Genomic DNA, 19,043 nt, shown 5'->3' with positions numbered 1-19,043 from the left:
AGTTGAATCAGAAATACTTTTATCAATCCATCAATAGAAAGACTGTAACGAGTCTTTGTCAATTTCTGACAAAGAAGAAACAGTGGAGCTATGGAACAACCCAAGAAATACATTAAGAATGCATCTTAGATAAAGGAGACAGATAAAAATGAAAAAGAAGCTGAAATTAAAGAACTTATAATAGTGCAGAAATGATGGAGAAAAGCACAAAGAACTGGTCAGTACTATATGAAAATAAACTTCATGTTTTGGTTGAAACCAAATTGGTCTACAGTCACTCATTGTCAAGCAGTTTAACAACATACCACAAGGAGGTGAAATTGCCAGATTGGTGAATATCTGGCAAAACCTAGCTGATAATGAAATATACAGCAAAAGAATAAAAAAAAACCAACATCAATCAACTGCAGGCCAATCAGAATGCAATATATGCCAGTGCCAACTGTGATTTCTAAATGAGAACTCACTGTACTGTGTCACAATACACAGTGTGCTCATATCTCCAAAACATGGAAAACTATTGATAATATGTATATAATTTCCATTTTGACTATAACAAGCAGGATATATAAGTTCATTGAGTTTTTGAAGCTTATGCTTTAAATAAAATAATTAAATAAAAAATAATTTTATAGATATAGAGTTCAGTTAGAGAGAATTGAAACTTATTGTCATGCCTAGTATGATCTGATAAGATTTCACTTTAAATGTCCCATCAAACTCCACCCTATTGTTAGCATGCATTCAAACCAATTTTCAGATGAAAATCAAAGCTCACTTAAAGTTTCAAAATATTTGTGTTAATAATATTGGTTGATTGTTATACAACATCAGTTCTGAGAAGAAGAGTTTTTGAGTTAATTCATTGGTGATCATATGAATTTTGGTGCTGGACTTATGAATTAACCAACTTGCTGTGATTTTTATTACTTCAGAGTTTTTTTTCTCCTTCAGATAAATGCATCTGATACTTACAATATAAGGACACAAAGTCAAATAAAAGCCTAGTATTTTGATCCTCATAGAGGATCAGATAATCAATACAAAACTACTGGAAACTGATACAATTATATCATTAAAAGAAAACTGTTCACACTCTAAAACATTACTACAGAAAATTATACCATAAAATTTGCCTGTAAAGCTACATGTAGAATGAATTTACTACTTATTCCACATGAATGTAAAAAGCAATGTACTTCTTGATTGAATTCAACTTTGATTTGAATTGAAATGGAATGCATAAACTAGATATTAAATAATAGTTTATAAATGTCATTATGTTAAACAAAAGGTAACTTGAAAATACTTGCAAAACAAATTTACACATCCCAGTTTAGCACTAATTCATTTAATTATTTAAAAAGGACATAGGTAGCACCGACAGCAAGCTTTAATGTTAAAATGTCACCTATGTTACGATGTCATCATGTAATGACATATCTAATAAAAATGACATCAGTTGTCATTTACTTCCGCTCTCTCCCTTGAAAGACAGTATACAAATGGAAGCCTAATTACATTGCAGTCCTATTTATGTACAATAGAAAATAGGAATTAAATTATTGTCATGATACATATTGCTTGTATCTTTCAATTTATATTGTTTTTATTTATTTCCTAGTATGAATTGATAGCTTATTAGTAACCTTGACTATCACTAAGTGTTGTATCTTTTATTCTGCTTATGTACACTGACAGCATATACACCAAAGACAAATTCCTTGTGTGTCCAATCACACTTGACCAATAAAGAATTATATTCTATTCTATCAACAACTCCATTGCGAAGTATACAGTCATAACATGTGAAATATGTGACCAAGCCCAACTTAAAATGCCAATTATGCAGTTGTTATGCAAATCATCCAGTCATTAAGCATGACATCATATGTCTTACGACTTCCTGCCAACTTCCCCACTGAATTTGCTTAAATTTTTTGCATAAAAAAAAATTCAAGATGCTGCAACCACCATAAACAACAGTTGCAAAGTATTTAAATTGCAATCTTCAGCTGGGTTCAACAGACAAATGCATAAATGTTTTGCTATCAGATTCTTCAAATTGAATGGAAGCGGACGCTAGCTCAGAAGCTGGCAATTCAGTCTCCAATAAATACTAGGCCATCAATTGCTTCCCACAGTTAAGTCTTAATTAAAATGGTAAAAGAGATTGAAGAAATTGTTAAAATCTCATCAAATTCTGTGGCATGAAACAAAACTCTGCAAGATCTCATGAAAAATTGACCAACTTTTTGCATAATAGCTGCCAAACTCATGTACAGTGCTGAAGGTGAGATCATAAAAATTTCAAAGATTTACAGCAATGTCTAATGTCTGCTGTTCTCTGTTCTAGAACATTATCTTCATTAAGTGGGCAAGGCTGGAATGTAGAAATTTATTTTTTTATTGGTTAGACAGAAATACAATTTATAATATAATTCTTTCTGTATGTTATTGAATTGATAAGCCCTATTAGGTTTATTTAACGTATATCTTTATAGTTCTGTCTGAAATGACAACTAAATTAAACAGAGTTCTTCAACTGTCTTTTCTTTAAACACACACACACACACACACACACACACACAAAGGGTAGCCTAGATAGGTAGTTATCCAGAAACAAATATTAAATGTTGAAATTTGCAAAAACTGAATTCAAAACTGCTTTCTACTGGGGAAATAGAGTAGACCCAAAGCATCCAAGTTTAATTCATTAAATCAAAGAGGAAAGAAGTATTTTTCAAAATATGCAGAAACAATATTTTCATGCCACTATTCACACTTAGTGGCATCAGCTGCGCAGGACTGATTAGATCATAGCAAATATATACAAGCTAGTTAGCAATTCCAGAAGCTTCACATCATTTGCCAATTTCCATTATCAGTTTCATTTTTTCTACAATTGAAATGACTAATAGCAAAAAAAAAAAAAAAGCTTAGAAAAACTCTTTCCATATATATTTGGGAGAACGGGATGGGAGCAAATTTGTTTAATGATTTTCTGGACTTCTGCCAATTTGTCCAAATCCTGCTAGGAATATTTGACTACAGCATCTGAGGCATATTGGAAGAAAACAAGAAGCTAATAATTTCTAGGTTATGTTCAGCATATACAGTAAAGGTTAACAACACTGGGTTCTCCAGGACAGAGCTGAATGTTGCCTAGCAACCAAAATGGAAGATAGACACATTTCAAAAAGTTATCTGTTGAAGAATTTTTATCATTTTGTACCCTAAATTAAACTAAAATCATTAAAGGGTTAATTCTAATCCTTTGCTGTTGTTTTTTCCTAATCAACATTGAATAAAGATTCAAAATTTATGGATTATGTCAGATTTCTTTAGAAGGATAAGGCTGCTAATAGGTCAAAAAAATTATGTATACTGATGATATAAAATTCCACCTGGCTTTGCTTGAAAATAAAATAAAGGCCAATATTAGAAGAACAAATGGATGAGAGAAGCTAATGAATAGTGAACCAAATTAGGATATTGTTGAATTGAATCATACTTTTGAGCTCAACAAAACAAATGTGAAACATGATTGCGCCTCATGTATTATTTGAAATCAGAAAAGGAATAGGAATTTTCTTAATCAAAGTGTGAGTTTCTGAGGGCAGAATAGTATAACATTCCTTAACGATTTTGGTATTTTTATAACATTATTGAGAGTAAATTGAGTGACCATATAAATAAATAAACAAACAAATATTTGCCAGTCAGCAAGTAAGCTGTCAAGTACAGGTGGTCCTTGATTTACAACAGTTCATTTAGTAACCATTCAAAGTTGCACTGAAAAAAGTGACATGACCATTTTTCAGCCTCTCTATGATCACATGATCAAAATTCAGACACTTGGCAATTGACTCATGTTTATGACAACTGCAGTGTCCCAGGTAATGCAATCACCTTTTGCAACTTTCTGACAAGCAAAATCAATAGGGAAGCCAGATTCATTTTACAACTGTGTTACTAACTTAACAGCTGCAGTGATTCACTTGACAAATGGGAAGAAAGGGCAAAATTCACTTAGCAACAGAAATTTTGAGCTCAGTTATGTTTGTAAGTTGAAAATATTAAATAAATAAATTACTTAAGTAAAAACCAAATTGCTATAGAATGCAAGTTTCCATTTCAGTTCTATATTCAGAGGCTTGTCTAGGAGTTTTATACTGTGTATATAACATTACTCTATTACTTCTAACAGCTCTAATAGCTTTCAAGAAGAGAACTAAAATCCTATTGATTTTTAGACACAGAAACAAATGATTGAGCTGTGCATGATTATCTAAACATATACAGGAAAAAGAATAACTGGTTTAATTTTAGTCAGAAATTAAACATTTGCTTTAGTTTCTTGTTTTTAACTTCTGGTTGCTAACTGGCAGAAACCTTAACAAAAACTCTCTATACTGCATTTTTATTTCCATTAAGTATCATAACTATTTTCATTCATATCACCATAAATACTTACGAGAACAAGTGGTAGTTTGCCACTCTAAACACTGGCCATATGGAAAGGAAATAATGTAAGCATTTGAATCAACACATCGTTTTGTGCTGCTACACCACATGCATTCCATGCCACTGCTGGTACAGTTGGAACATGTCGTCCTTAAAGAGCATGGCTTTTTGCAGGGCCGAGCATTTTGATTTGGACTAACTGAAGGAAAAAGAAAATAATTAAAAAATGAAATTTCAGTATTTTTCCTGAATTATCATATTTGGATATGTATATGTATATCTTTTCCATTCATCTTATTGGTGATTGCACTTTGTCAAGCTTTTTTCTCTCTAGTACATTATGCAATCACTTCACAAATGTAAACTATGTGAGGTTCTGCTATTGATCGACTCAAATTATTGTGTCTCTTCATACAACCAGGACCAACTGGTTAGAATTTCTTACAAAATACATTACTATAAACTTCTAAGACACCTATTATCCATCTCTCACTTTGTCTTAGCGTCCAGCTTTCACAGTCATCTATCATCACTGGGAAGGTCTTTTTTTTTTAACCTTTCTTGTCTTGGTGCTTCTTATCCTTCATAATCTTATAGGAGTTTGTCAAATGCAATTGCAATGAGAAAGTCTTTATATTGATTAAATCAATTTTCCTGGGATTTCTTTGATCTTCTTAAAAATGTCTTCCATTTTTCTTTACCCATGTTTCTCTGTCTCATGACATTCTTAACTTATATAACTGTCCTTGTCCTTCTTGATGAATGTTTCGAGTTTGCATTCATTTTTTATGCATCCTTCTTGTTGCCCAAGGCTTTCATCATCCATCTTTCTCTGGCTATCTTAATTTTTTTTCTCTAAAGGCCACTTTTCTAAAAGGAAAATATTTTTTCCTCTTTCTATTTTTCTTTGTTTGTTTTTGCTTCAGTTTCTGTCACAAATGCACCTCATTTGTGTCATACATTCATTTTACATTTGTGATTCTGTGATTCTCTAGTTTTCTAAGACTAAGCTATACAGTGCACAACATTTATTTATACTCGCATTTTGCACCTGGAAACATTCCATCTGACTAGATTGCACTCTACAGCTTTTGTTTTATAAAAATCTACATCTATACTACATTTGATATATTTATATAAGGCATTTAATTCAAATGTCTGCCAAAGTCTTTGTGTAGAATCTACAATTATTTTGCTTGTAGCAGATGTGGACAATAGGGAATAATTTTCACAAAATTCTGTTACTCTGTTGTACAAGGTGCATGATCTGTGAATTTAGTCTAAGATTCCAGTTAAAACCTACAATGCAATAAGATATATTTTAAAGAAACATTCCCTGGTATGCTTTGTAATTTAAACAAATGAAATTCAGCAGCTGTCTTCTAGAAATTAATCAATACTCATTCTATTCATAATGCAATACTAAAGACATGTAAAGTATTCCACAAGTATATATATCATATAGTAAGCTTTCTTACCAACAGGTTTCTCACAAACAAGGCCATCCGCCTTAGCTGTACAAGGATTTGCTTTTAAACCTGCCACTTCAGCCCTTTCAAGATAGGCACAGAATCCAGAATCATTTGGTTCTCCAGGAAGCCACTGCAATGTTGTATTAGTAAAGGGAGACATATCATCCCATCCCCAGTAGGAGATGTTAATCTTGCGTAGACCCACCCAAGGAGATATTTTCTGTGAAGGAGAATGCAAAAAGTCCATATGAATAATCAAAGATTGATACTTTTATTACTTGTTACGTATTACAGCCATGGTAATGATACTTTGCCCAACCATCTGAAATTATGTGAAATATGTTATAATATAATATCATATTATTAAAATATATTATCACCACATAAAAGCATAATCATATAAAATACATTAACTACAATTATTTAGTGTTGGGTTTTAAGATTAATTCTGGACTATTTTTTTCTAATTTCAAACTAAGTACACAAGGACTATTTTCCACTTGACAGTTTGTGCTACTGACTAATATAAAACACTTACATGAATAAATAAAAAACAAAATAGCCACAAATCCTGACAAACACAGGTAGATTTTACAGATAGGTAAAATTCATTTATTTGGAAATATTTTTTTCTACATACACTTTAAAGCAGGAGTAGAGACTTAATTTTCCCAAGGGGCCATAGGAGAAACCGTGACTGTTGTGGAGGACCACCGTGTTGCCCACTGATACCACCCACCTCAATGTTGATAGCGCCCTGCCCCCGACACGGCACCAATGCTTTGCCCACTCTTGCCACAACAATATCTTGTCTTTATCCCTAATGCTCTCCCTGTTGTTGATGCCATTGATACTGCAGGCTGGACTGGGATCACCCATAGACTGGATATGGCCTGTGGGCTGTAAAATTCCCAGGACTGCTTTAAAGCATGAGTGCAAAATTGGGTTACATGATAGACATCTTCTTTGTACTGATCAATTTCTCACTTGTTTATTAAATTTATAAGTCATTCAACACAACAAAACAAACATATTTATATCTGAGAGTCAGTTAAATGTAGTAGTTAAAATAGTGGCTTAGATATCGGAAGAATAGGAGTTCTAGTCATCTGTTAGGCATGTAAGCCATCTTATACCTCTGGACCATGAATCCACTCAGTTTTACAAGGGTTAAGTCTTAATCTATAGCCATTCAATCTTACAAAGGTTAAGTCTGAGCTAGTACTTTCTCAAACATACTCTAAAAGCAAGCAGAATCTCAGAAACATCACTTGGTTGGCCAAGAGTTGAGCGATGTAAATAATATTTACATATTGATTAAATCTGATCACATGCCACTATATGCCTTCTCACCAAATATAAATATTAGGTCAGTCCACCCAGTAGTAAATACACTTAGAAGTATATTGCTAGAAAAATTATAACAGTAAAGTAATGGGTGAGAAAATGTTATGGGGATTTGAAAGGATAGCTGGGAGGCTTTACTATACTGTATAAATAAGGCAACATCCAGATGTGTGATCCGTAACACCCAGAATTCCCACACAACATAGTGATTGCTAAATTATGGGAATAGAAATTCACATAACTGGAAGTTGCTATGGTTGGGATACATATTAAATTATGTCTGTAACAAGGAGGTCATCTAAAATGAACTGAAATGCTCTAAATCATGACTGTAGTCTGAAGGTTCCAGCTGGCATATGAAAGAAATTCAAGGAAATCTCAACAAGTATCTCTGGCAGCTTATAACACATTCAAAATGACATACAGAATATACAGAATGGGAGCTACAGATAGGAATGAAAAAAGAAAATACTTTTGGATGGAGAGAAAATCAGAAGTGAGATATTTTACTCAATAATATTTCATTAAAATTTTTGATAAGTAAATGATTAGTACAACTGCATGCATTTGTCTCTATGGATTGAATAGCACATGTGGATTCTTCAGAAGACCTTGGTAGTTCAAGATGTAATTTATTTGAATAAGGCCATGTTTAATATTATATTTCCTTTCAGAAATTTAAAAACAGCAATAAATGGAATAGCCCTTTCACCAATCAATAGCTTATTATAATGACAAGACACGAGAAACTGGATTCTTTGATTTTGAGTGGTTCTATATCATTAAAAAAGGAAATTACAACCACACACATGATTTGAGACAAAACTCTTCCTAAATTTATTATTGCATTTTATGTAGTGAATCTGGAGTAATTTATTATTTGAGGAGAAGAAATAACAAAGTTCCAAACCAATTTATTAATCTTCTGATTAAAATCTTATTTTTAATAAGATTCTGATTAAAATCTTATTTTTTAATAGCGGGTATTGAATATCATGTAATTTGTGAAGTGGGGAAGCTTAGGCAGGCCCAAATGTAAATATGCGCCCATTATCCATGTCTTTGATAATGCATTATTAAATGCAATACAATTTCCTTATTATAGCAATGCAAGATTTCTTTTTTCTATCTAATAAATCTATACTCTGCATCATAGCAAAATCATAACTCCTAATTTTGGCATGTAAATATGCTGTTTATGAATCAAGGCTAATATGAATGTTTTAAAAGGGAAAGAACTTATTCGTGTAAAACCAGACTATAAATAATTATTTTGATCCATTGATTGTGATAGGAATTAACCAATCAGTTTATTGCCTAAGCCTGACATCAGGGGCTGAAAGAAAGTAACTGGCTCAAAGTCCCTCATCTACCTTTTGTGGCCATGGCTGGACTAGAACTTTCAGCATCCTATTTTTCTAGCCTAGTGCCTTAACCGCTGCACCAACCTGGCTCTCCTTGGTTTATTTATTTATTGTTTATTTGTTCATTATTATTATATTTATATCTTGTTTTTCTGCTTGTATAAAAAGTCAGCTTGTATAAGTACTACTACATGTGAGAGTATTCTATGCTGCACTAGAAAAATTAATAACTCTACTTAGCATAAAGAAAATGGTATCTACTGGCTATAAGACAGCATCTATGAATAACATTTATGTTTTATGAAATCATTTCTCTATTAATAAAGAAGAAAAGTAAATCAGTAGCTACTGTATTAATTTAAAGGAAGAACCAGATGCATATTGTTAGGCTCATATTCCTATCCAATTGTAAGGAACAGTTCTCTTAAATATAAATGCACAGTTCACCACATTATTTAAAGGATGCATATATGTATCCTGCATTTCTTGTCTCTTTTCCCTATACAATTGTTACTGAAATAAAGGAATTGCAAAATTGTCATTCATCTACTATACTGAACAGTGGTGGATTGCTCCCAGTTTGCACCGGTTCGCAAGAACCGGTAGTAAAAAATTTTAGTAGTTCGGAGAACCGGTAATAAGATTGGCTGGCCATGCCCCCGAACCGGTTCCCGGATGGGTCGCTTACCCTGCTCACCGTCATTGCCCGTATGCAGCCCCGGGATTCCGCCCTTTGCTAGCCAGGAGCGCTGCCGCCAGTTGCTCCCATGCGCCCGGCTGCCTGCCTGCCTTGTCACCGCCACCAAGGCCCCAAAGTTGTGCTGCCTGGGATCCATGTGGGCTGCCGCAGGGAGAAGCCAGGTATGGCTGGGGGGGGATGCTGCCCAGAGCTGAGCTCGAGGCTGGCAGGAGTTGCCTCTTAGCCAGCTCGAACTGTCTGCTACCGCAGCCTGCCGCCATCCCATCTCCCCTGCCAGCTGCTCCTATGCGAGAACCGCTGCCGCCAAGCTAGGGAGCGGTGGTGGCAAGGATGGGCCATATGGGGCTTCCTTGCCTCCCTGCCTGAGCAGACTTCTGGCATAGCCCCAGGCCTCTGGAGGGAGGGAAGGACGGAGGGAGAGAAGCCCTGGTCTGCTGCTCCTGCCACCGCCACCCCCCTTGCCCCCAGAAATGCATGAGCCAGGAAGCGGTTATGCTCCCTGGCCAGAGAGGATTGCACGTTCACTCCAGCAAAGATTTGTGCAATCCTTTCCGGCCAGGGAGCATAACCGCTTCCTGGCTCGCGCATTTCTTACCACGCCCACTTTCTCACCGGTAGATCTCCACGAGTGAGAAGCTGCGCTCTCCTCCGGTCCTCCTGGGGCAGCTCACCTCCCCGCTGGCAGCTTCTCCTTCTCCTGGCTGCTCCAGGAGCAGCCTGTCTGTTACCCGGCGAGAATGGCCTGCCACCACAGCGTGCCCTGCCTTCTCTGCCCCGCAGTTGCTCCTGGTGCTGACGGAGAAGCAGCAGCATGAGAACCGCTCTTGCTGGGGCAAGCGGGTGGCGGCGGCAGGAGCAGCAAGCCAGGGCTTCCCTCCGTCCCTCTAGAGGCCTGGGGCTATCTTTAGCTTAACTCAGCCAGAGTGGGAGGCACGGGGTCCGGCGGATCCCCGGGTGAGGTATGGAGGGGAGGAGGTCTGATTGGCTGACAAAAGTGTCCACGGAGGAGCGGAGGACGTGCCTATCCCCGACCCTGCTTAGCACCTTTCTTCTTCCTAAAACCAGGGACCGCTTCCCTCTCACAAGGCGCAGGGACTTCCCATCCCACTCCCTCTGTTGGGCCTGAGGAAGACACACCGAGCTTCTCTTCAAGGGGTTATTAAGGGGGGAGAAGGGCAGCTAACAGAAAGAGCACCTTGGGGGGGCATAGGATGTGGGGGTTCGCCTTGGCACCTCGACATCCCTCGGCTTCCGTGGGCACTGCTGCCGGCCCCAGACAAGCGCCTCCGTCTTTGCGGCTGCGGAGCTTGGGAGGGGAGGCCAGCACTCGGGGTACCAGATAAAAGCCGGGCTGGCAGCTCCGGCGCTGCTTTGATGGAGCTGGGTAAACCGAAGGGAGGAAGGAGAAAGGCAGGCTAGAGTAGCTCGCTTTTTCTTCAGCGGGGCTTCCCCGTCGGAGCAGCAGCAGGAGGAGGAGGAAGCGGCAGGAGAGGCTTTGCTGGCTGAGCAGCTGGGACCCAGAGGCAGCGGTTGTAATAGGGCGCTGGGTACGCAGAGGAGGGTGAAAGAAGGGTGGGCGATTAAATGTCTTGTGAGTGTATCTATGGATGTTTTTTGCATTTTTTTCTGCAACATCTTAAGGTTGTAGAAAAAAAATGCTTTTAAAAGTAAAAAAAAAGAAGTTGGCCACGCCCACCCAGTTACATTACCCCCACAAGCCACACCCACAAATAAGCCATGCCCACAGAACTGGTAGTAAAAATATTTAGAACCCACCCCTGATACTGAGTCATTCACAGGATTTATGTTTTCCTTTTTTTCCCCTTCAATTAATATCAAATTCATGGTAATTTACCCAATAGTAGAAGAGCTAAAAATAAAAATTATAAAGATTCATGTTAGTTATAATTTTTGTTCTTTCCATAAATAAACTTGGGCAATCCAACCTAACTGAAGGAAATGCAACCAAAATGTTTTCAGAAATGATAAAACCAATGACAATATGCCACCAATGATATCAACTGACTGATTAATTGCAAACATTGCAGTGATATTAAATTTATTTTTTTTAAAAAAATTACTTCTCTAGATTTGGATTCAATTATATAAATAATATTGTTACTAATTTTTAAAAACTGGAAATCAGATTTATATTGCAGAACATAAGAGTTCATTTTAATATTGAATAGTAAAAATAAGAAATCCTTAAGCATCAACTTCAACTACATAATACATCAGCGGATCCTATGTACATCATATAATTGATATCTGGTTGAGTAAAATGTATACTTGTTTCTATGATTTGTCACCACTATTTCCTAAAAATAAACCCAAACTCTACACTATATATATACTTATGAATCATTCAAGTTACCTGGACAGTGTACTTCTGTATTTCATCCAAAACAAACTCTACCTCTTTGGAAGTTGTTAGTGAAGCAAGAATCCCATTTAAGCCATAACAATAAAGTCTGGCATTGTCATAGTTTTCACGACTGGAGTTTATACGAAGGCATGCATCTCCAACATGATTCCATCCTTCTCCACATAAGTGAGCTAGTAAAAAATTACACAAGATTAAAAGTAATTGTAATTTTTTAAAAAAAAATCATTTTGAACAGCAAAATAAATCACCTTTCAAAATACTTACTAAACATTTATTAAACAAAGAAAGTGATCTAAAATTACTAAGAAAAATTACATGATCAAGAGACTGTTTCAGAAGATAAAATAAAACAATACTTAGAAAAAGCGGAATTACCTAAAATACCTGAAACAGTGAAAGCTATGTTAGGTGAACGTATAACAATGATGAAATTAACAGAAGCAATTAAAAGACAAAAGAATGGTAAAACAGCGGGTCCAGATAGTCTACCAGCAGAACTCTATAACAACCTACAAAATACTCTAAGTATACCAGTGCTGGAAGTGTTCAATGAAGTATTGCTAGAAGTGAAAGAACCAAATTCATGGATGGAAGCATATATCACTCTCATACTGAAAGAAGATTCAGATTTACAACAGATAAAAAATTACAGACTGATATCCTTAGTGAATGCTGTCTATAAAATATATGCCTCTATAAGAGCAGAAAGGCTAAAAAGGTTCTTAAATCAATTTATACAGTCAAATAAAAATGGATTTTTACCTAAGAGACAAATTAATGACAATATGAGAATAATTTTAAATACACTGCAGTACTACGAAGCACATCCAGGGAAGCAAATGACGTTGATTTTTCTAGATGCACAGAAAGCATTTGATAATGTGAACTGGTAATTTATGATAGCACAATTAAAAGATATGGATTTTGGGGAGAAATTTATTAACATGAGTAAGGTGATATATTATAAGCAAACAGCAAACGTGATGGTAAATGAAGATATGACAGAGAAGGTTAACATTAAAAAAGGTACAAGACAAGGATGCCCCTTGCTCCACTATTATTCATATTGACACTGGAAGTATTAAACAGAAATATTAGATAAGACATAGAGATAAAAGGTATGGAAATAAAAAAGGAAAAATATAAACTACAGGCATTTGCAGATGATTTAGTCTTCATTCTGGAAGATCCACAAGAATCAGGGCCTAAATTAATAAAAAAAAAAAAAAAAGAGGAATATGGCGAAGTAGCAAGATTGAAAATAAATAAAGAGAAAACTAAGATATTAGTTAAAAATCTTACAGACATGCAGAAAAAAGAATTAACGAAGAGAATAGATATACAGATTACTAAGAAAGTAAAATACTTAGGGATTCACCAGACAGCAACATGTATAACTATTAAGGAAGATAATTATTATGAACTGATGCAATAAATTAAAGCAGATTTGGAGAAAAATCTACAATTATCATTGATAGGAAGAATAGCTACAATAAAAATGAATATATTACCGAGACTACTATACCTATTTCAAACAATTATTATAAAATTAGAAAAAAATACTTTGAGGAACTCAATAAACTAATATTAAGATATATCTGGCAAGGGAAAAAAGCAAGAATAAGCTTAAAAACGCTGAAGGGTTCGAGAAATAGAGGCGGCTTTGGTCTACCAAATTGGGAATTGTATTATCAGGCTGCGGTACTCACATGGGGTGAAAAAATGGATTGTATTGAGGAATACAAAACTATTTACTTTGGAGGGGCATGATTTGCAATTGGGCTGGCAGGCCTTCTTGTGATATGGGAAAAATAAAATACATGGGTTACTTTCAAAGACATTATATTAAGAATGCATTATTGTTAGTGTGGAAGAAGATAGAGAACATTACTTGAGGATATTAGTTTGACTTTCAACAATGGAAGCACTGATTCACCCAAATGTTATTAATATGGAAAATACTGTTAGGTACAAAGATATTTTGAATGAAAAGGGAGAACTCAAAACTGAACAAGAATTGAGCGATCGAGGAATTGATATGGCATGGTATTCACAAGTGCAGATACATTCTAGATACGAGAAAGATGTTAAACTATATGGTTTTTATAATGAACTAACAGAATTAGACAAGATATTAACAGGAACAGCAGAAAAATTGATAAAGAAAACATACAGCTACTTATTAGGCATGAAATTGGAAGAACAAGTAAAGGAGACAATGTAGCATAGGTAAAAAACTTTGGTTATACAACAGAGTTAGATAAATGGCAGAAACAGTAGGATAGGAACTATAAATTAACAATGTCAACTGCATACAAAGAAAATTTATATAAGATGTTTTATAGATGGCATTTTGCGCTAGCAAGGATGGCAAAAATGTTTAAAGATAAGCCGGCTAAATGCTGTAATTACCAACAGATACCTGGGTCATATTATCATATGTGGTGGACATCCTCAAAAGTAAAAAAATATTGGACAAAATTACATGCGGGGCTGGAAAAAAATGATAAAGTAGCATATTGATTTAAAACCAGAAATTCTTGTTGGGGATTTTACCCCCAAAATATAGTAAATATAATTAAATGCATATTTAATTATTCATATATTAACTGCAGCTAGAATTGTATTTGCACAAAATTGGAAAAGTGAAGAGATCCCCACAAATGAGAATGTGGTCAGGAAAATATTAGAATGTGCAGAAATGAATAGACTAACTCTAGCAATTAAGGAGAAAGAACAAACTGAATATTATATGACATGGGACTTATTTTATCAATGGTTAGATAACAAAAAGGGAAGTTAGAAACAGGAAAACAAAAGAAAAAGATTAGTGAAATAAAGAAGATATGTTAAGAGAAAGAAGCAAATATTATGATTATTATGTTTAATATTATCATTTTAATATTATAGAATTAATGTTAATGTAATGAATATTGTTGTAAATCTTGATTATTTGTACTCGGATGACACACTGTTTAATTGAAAATGGAATTATTATATTAAAAAATAAAAAAAATTTTAAAAAAACTTACTAAACATATCATGTCCATTATATATATAATAAGCTTTATATATGCTTTTAAGGGAAAAAAGTATATACCCAATGCAACAGATCGAACTCTAAATAAATTAGTGCAATTATGTAAGAGTACACACTGACACTTGCTAATTACTGAAATATGTTCAATGTGCTTAGAGATCAAGCTCTTTACAATCTGGTCTACTATATTCTTAAATATCAGAATATCAGTAGCTCTTCATTGGTCTTCTCTTTGAAAATAAAAACACCTGCTCATCTCCAATAAAGTTATACTATATCATTTTTATCATTTCTCAAAGAATTCAGCTTCTTCTTTCAATAGCCTAGGATAAAGTTCTTATGGCCTACAAATTTAAATTCAAATCATAATAACATTACATCCCTTAACCATTTTTCTATCAGTTTCAACCTTCTGTCCTACTCTTTTATCCTACCTTTCAGTTACCTTGGAGAACACAAAACTGAATAGATTCATTTTTGTGCATCTCCTTTTGTATTATATTTTACAGACTATTACATTTTTCTCACTTTTATTTTGAACAAAAATAAAATCCTTTTTGAGGTTATTAGTAAGTGTACTAATATAGTGACTAGAATAAAACTATAATAACACATAAAATGGACTAGAGTTGCCAGAAAGTAAGGTGTTTAATAAGGGGATTTTCAGTCAAAAAAGCTACCTGTGCTTCATACATGCATAATCTTTAGAAAACATAGTTAATATGTGTTTTGGAACTTACTGAAGTGTTATCCAGAAAGATGTAGTTATGTTTGAATCAAATATAATGAATTTAATGGAATCCCATTTATTTGACTTGGATGCAAGAGACAACACATTTGTCTAGACATGCAAAAGTAGGAGCTATGTTCATTGCATTCAAAGCAGTACATAAAGAAGTAAGCACACAAAAAAGTTATGATGACCTTACTTAGAGAAATTTGCATCATTTACATTGATAAACAAATGGCATAATTTATACTATGACTAAATCACACAACACACACACACACACACACACACACACACACACACAGGGTCCACTGTTGTTATTATTGTACTGATTACACTGAATATTTAATATCAGAGTTGTCTTTGTCAAATTGGAAATAATCTGAATTCCTGATCTGACTGGCCCATTCTTTCTTTAATAGCAGGATTATGTGTCATTAAATATTACAGTATTAAAATATTATATTGAAATAGTTTTTTTTCTTTTTACCTGGTAAAGCTTGACATTCTTGCTGTCGCTGATCCCACTGGCAATTGAGGTTTAGTGAACAGCTTTTGCAACTAGTCAATTTATTACATATCTGTTCGTTTCTTACATGACATTTGGTGTAGTTCTTCACTGACTAAAATATAAGCACATGTACAAATTTTGTTAATTTTCAGAATGAAGGAAAAATAACAAAAAGTCACAAGGAAACTTAGTGGTTGACTTCAGGCTGCTCACTCTCCCTCAGCCATAGAAAGCAGGCAATGGTAAATCACTTTTGAAAAAGTTGCCAAGAAAACTGCAGAGACTTGTTCAGACAGTTACCAGATGTCAAAAACTGATCTAAGGCATATGAATGCGTGTCTGTGCACACGCATGCAGATACACACACACACTGAGCAAAAAATTAACAATAACATCATCATCATCAACAACAATAATAAGCAGCTGCTACCAAGAAAAGCAGGAGTTATCACTCTGGGTTCTGATCTTTATCTGTACATTTCTCCATATGTGTCTTCATCCAAATTTCAACAGAATATCTAAAACACCTACATAGCCATAATTCACTAGAAGAACAGGTTCAACACATTGTCATAAAATAGCCAGGAAGTTGGTGATAGGAAGCTTTTCTTCTTGTAATCAAAGAGACCTATTGCAGCTATTTTGAGGGAATGAATATAAATAAAAAGGAAATTTTATTTATTTATTCATCAAATTTTAAAATAACTACAGATAGTCTGAACATGGTTAAAAATTGTGCATTTATTTACTTTCCCATATATGCTGGACAATGTGGGGAGTAACAGCAAACTCAGACCAACTTCAGCACAGCCCTTTCTGTCACATACATAAAATTCAAATTGTGGTTCTCTATGAAAAAGGCATTTGTGTACCTAATGATATAATTCATTTTAGTCCTTTCAATAAGTGCTAAACTTCAGTTCATAGAAGTTAATAATAGTGAAGGTTGTGAGATTTTATGCAAAACTCCCTTTTAGGTTTTAGAAGCAACTCAGAAAACTCACTTTTCCAAGATTGGCCCAGTCTTGGCTTCTGCTAGCCAAATGGTGTCACAAGACTTCCCTTTGGGCTACTGACAGTTCTGGGTAATGAAATGAACTTTTCCCAACATTGTCAGAAGGAGAAGAACAATAAAGGTTTTAACTCCAAATTTGGAAGAATAAAAACCTTCATAAAGAGCAACTAGATCAAAAGATTGTCTGCTGACAGACATTTTGGACTCAGTAAATTAAAAACTTCTGGATAAGAGAAGAAGATATGTCAAGGCAGAAGAAATATATATTAGTTTCAGATCTATTATGGAAGGCATAAAAATTATATATGCCTTGATACAAAAGAGAGAGACATGCTAGGGGTGGGAAGATAGAAAAAGTGGAATTTAACCTTTTAAATTAGGTTTAAGGAAAGAAGGAAATAAAACATAATGGTTTAAAGTAAGAGATTAAAAATATTCATGAGAAATCTGGGTAAAAAAGGATAAAGTGAAAGGCTTTTATTACTAGGAGAAGTTAATTGGATGAGAAGTGAAAGGTCCAAACAAAAACAAGAAGTCCAGTTGCCTTTTGATACACACATACAGCAAATATGCTAATTGGAATTGGTGATTAAGGCAGTTGTAATCTCCAATTTTAGCTAGTATACTGGAACATGCATTTTCCTTTATAAATTAATGAAAGGTAAATGTGTTTCTATATTAGAGGAGAAAAAAGTGAGAATTGCAAGAACAGAAAAATTAAGATGCACAGGATCTGAGAAAGAGTTAAAGGGAAATCAGTAAGCTCAGGACAAAAAAAAATGATTATAGACACAGAAAAGAAACAAGGTAGCAACATTTAAAAAATTCACTGGCTATAACATCTATACAAAAAGGAGTGGGATGTGAAGTCCCTGTGAAGAAAAAAATGTCATTGTTGCAGTCTTGATAAGAGTAGACTAACCATTTCTCTTTCCCTTCTAATTGAAAATATAATTTTCAAATATAAGAAATAGAACCTATGCTATTCTAAGCAATTACTAAACCAAGTAGCATGTTGCTGTAGATTATAAAATGAAAGTCTCTGTTATTAAGATCAATCTAGAAATAGCCTTCAAAGTTGGCCAACAAGGTAATTACAAACATGAAAAGACAACAGCACATAAGTATATATAAACAAATTATCTGGAACAAAAAGTTGCAAAGCAACACAAAATTTATCTGCAAAATATGCACGATAAATTCTAGGAACCTTTTTTATACTTTTTGCATTTAAGTTGGTTCAGTCATTATACATTATTGACAATCCTTCCTGATATGTACATTATAATGAATTTTAAATTGCAAGTAAGCACCATCTGCTCATTTAATAACAGTTCTACCTAATATTCCTTGTTAACACATAATTATCACAATGTCAAATTTCTGAACAGTTTTTAGCTGTTCCTGAGAATGAATCCATATGGTAGCAAACAGTGTTCGGTAAAAGTAATAGGAGGAGGGAGCTCACAATTTTTCTATTTTTTGGAGATACAATTTTCTGATTGTAGAAAAATCCAAAGCTTTTTTAAAAAAACATTTAAAAGATATTTTTTAAAAAACGGAAAAGCCTTGTTCCTAATTTGTATATAAAAGTATTGCTTTTATATTCATGGTATGAATTACTTTTTGGATATGTCTTGGTAGTCTAGTATAAATGCAAATCCAATAAGTAAGATTGCAGTAGAAATAAAATAATAAATTCAAAATTGATATAACATATCAGATTGACAGGTTTAGGATGGATATATTAATTCATGCAAAGGAAGATATAATAGTGAGGATGAATTGTATTTTCTTCTGAGACAGGCTTTATTTTATATTTGTATCTAACTGCTAATCACCTTAATCTATATTGAACATAGGGAGCTAAAATAGCTGTCTAGGACTATCAAGGAAATAGACACCAGCATCTGTGTTTCATTCCCAACAGTATTGTTCATTTCTGGAATGGTACTGAAGACAAAGTGAGCCATAACTGAAGCCGCTTTGTGACTCTAGAATTACTTTACTG

General features: G+C 34.3%; 1 protein-coding gene across 2 annotated transcripts in view; it reads right to left on the bottom strand.

The window, feature by feature from the left end:
* Window positions 1-19,043, bottom strand: part of ATRNL1 (attractin like 1) — a 478,418-nt gene that overhangs the window by 357,881 nt on the left and 101,494 nt on the right. Inside the window, exons 15-18 of one of the 2 annotated variants that reach the window (XM_070944958.1) lie at window positions 15,997-16,125; window positions 11,737-11,906; window positions 5,946-6,177; window positions 4,478-4,666 (exon numbers count right to left, since the gene is read on the bottom strand). In XM_070944958.1, the coding sequence (XP_070801059.1) occupies window positions 4,478-4,666; window positions 5,946-6,177; window positions 11,737-11,906; window positions 15,997-16,125 (720 nt within the window). Of the gene's footprint in view, window positions 1-4,477; window positions 4,667-5,945; window positions 6,178-11,724; window positions 11,907-15,996; window positions 16,130-19,043 lie in introns of both variants that reach the window. The other variant, XM_070944957.1, reaches the window with a different exon arrangement.

Source organism: Pituophis catenifer, unplaced genomic scaffold (assembly GCF_029215685.1).
Source record: "Pituophis catenifer annectens isolate HBS135680 unplaced genomic scaffold, rPitCat1.0.hap2 SCAF_6, whole genome shotgun sequence".
In the NCBI taxonomy this organism is placed as follows: Eukaryota; Metazoa; Chordata; class Lepidosauria; order Squamata; family Colubridae; genus Pituophis; species Pituophis catenifer.
Note: the sequence above shows the minus strand (reverse complement) of the source record. Positions and strands in the feature narration are given on the sequence as shown.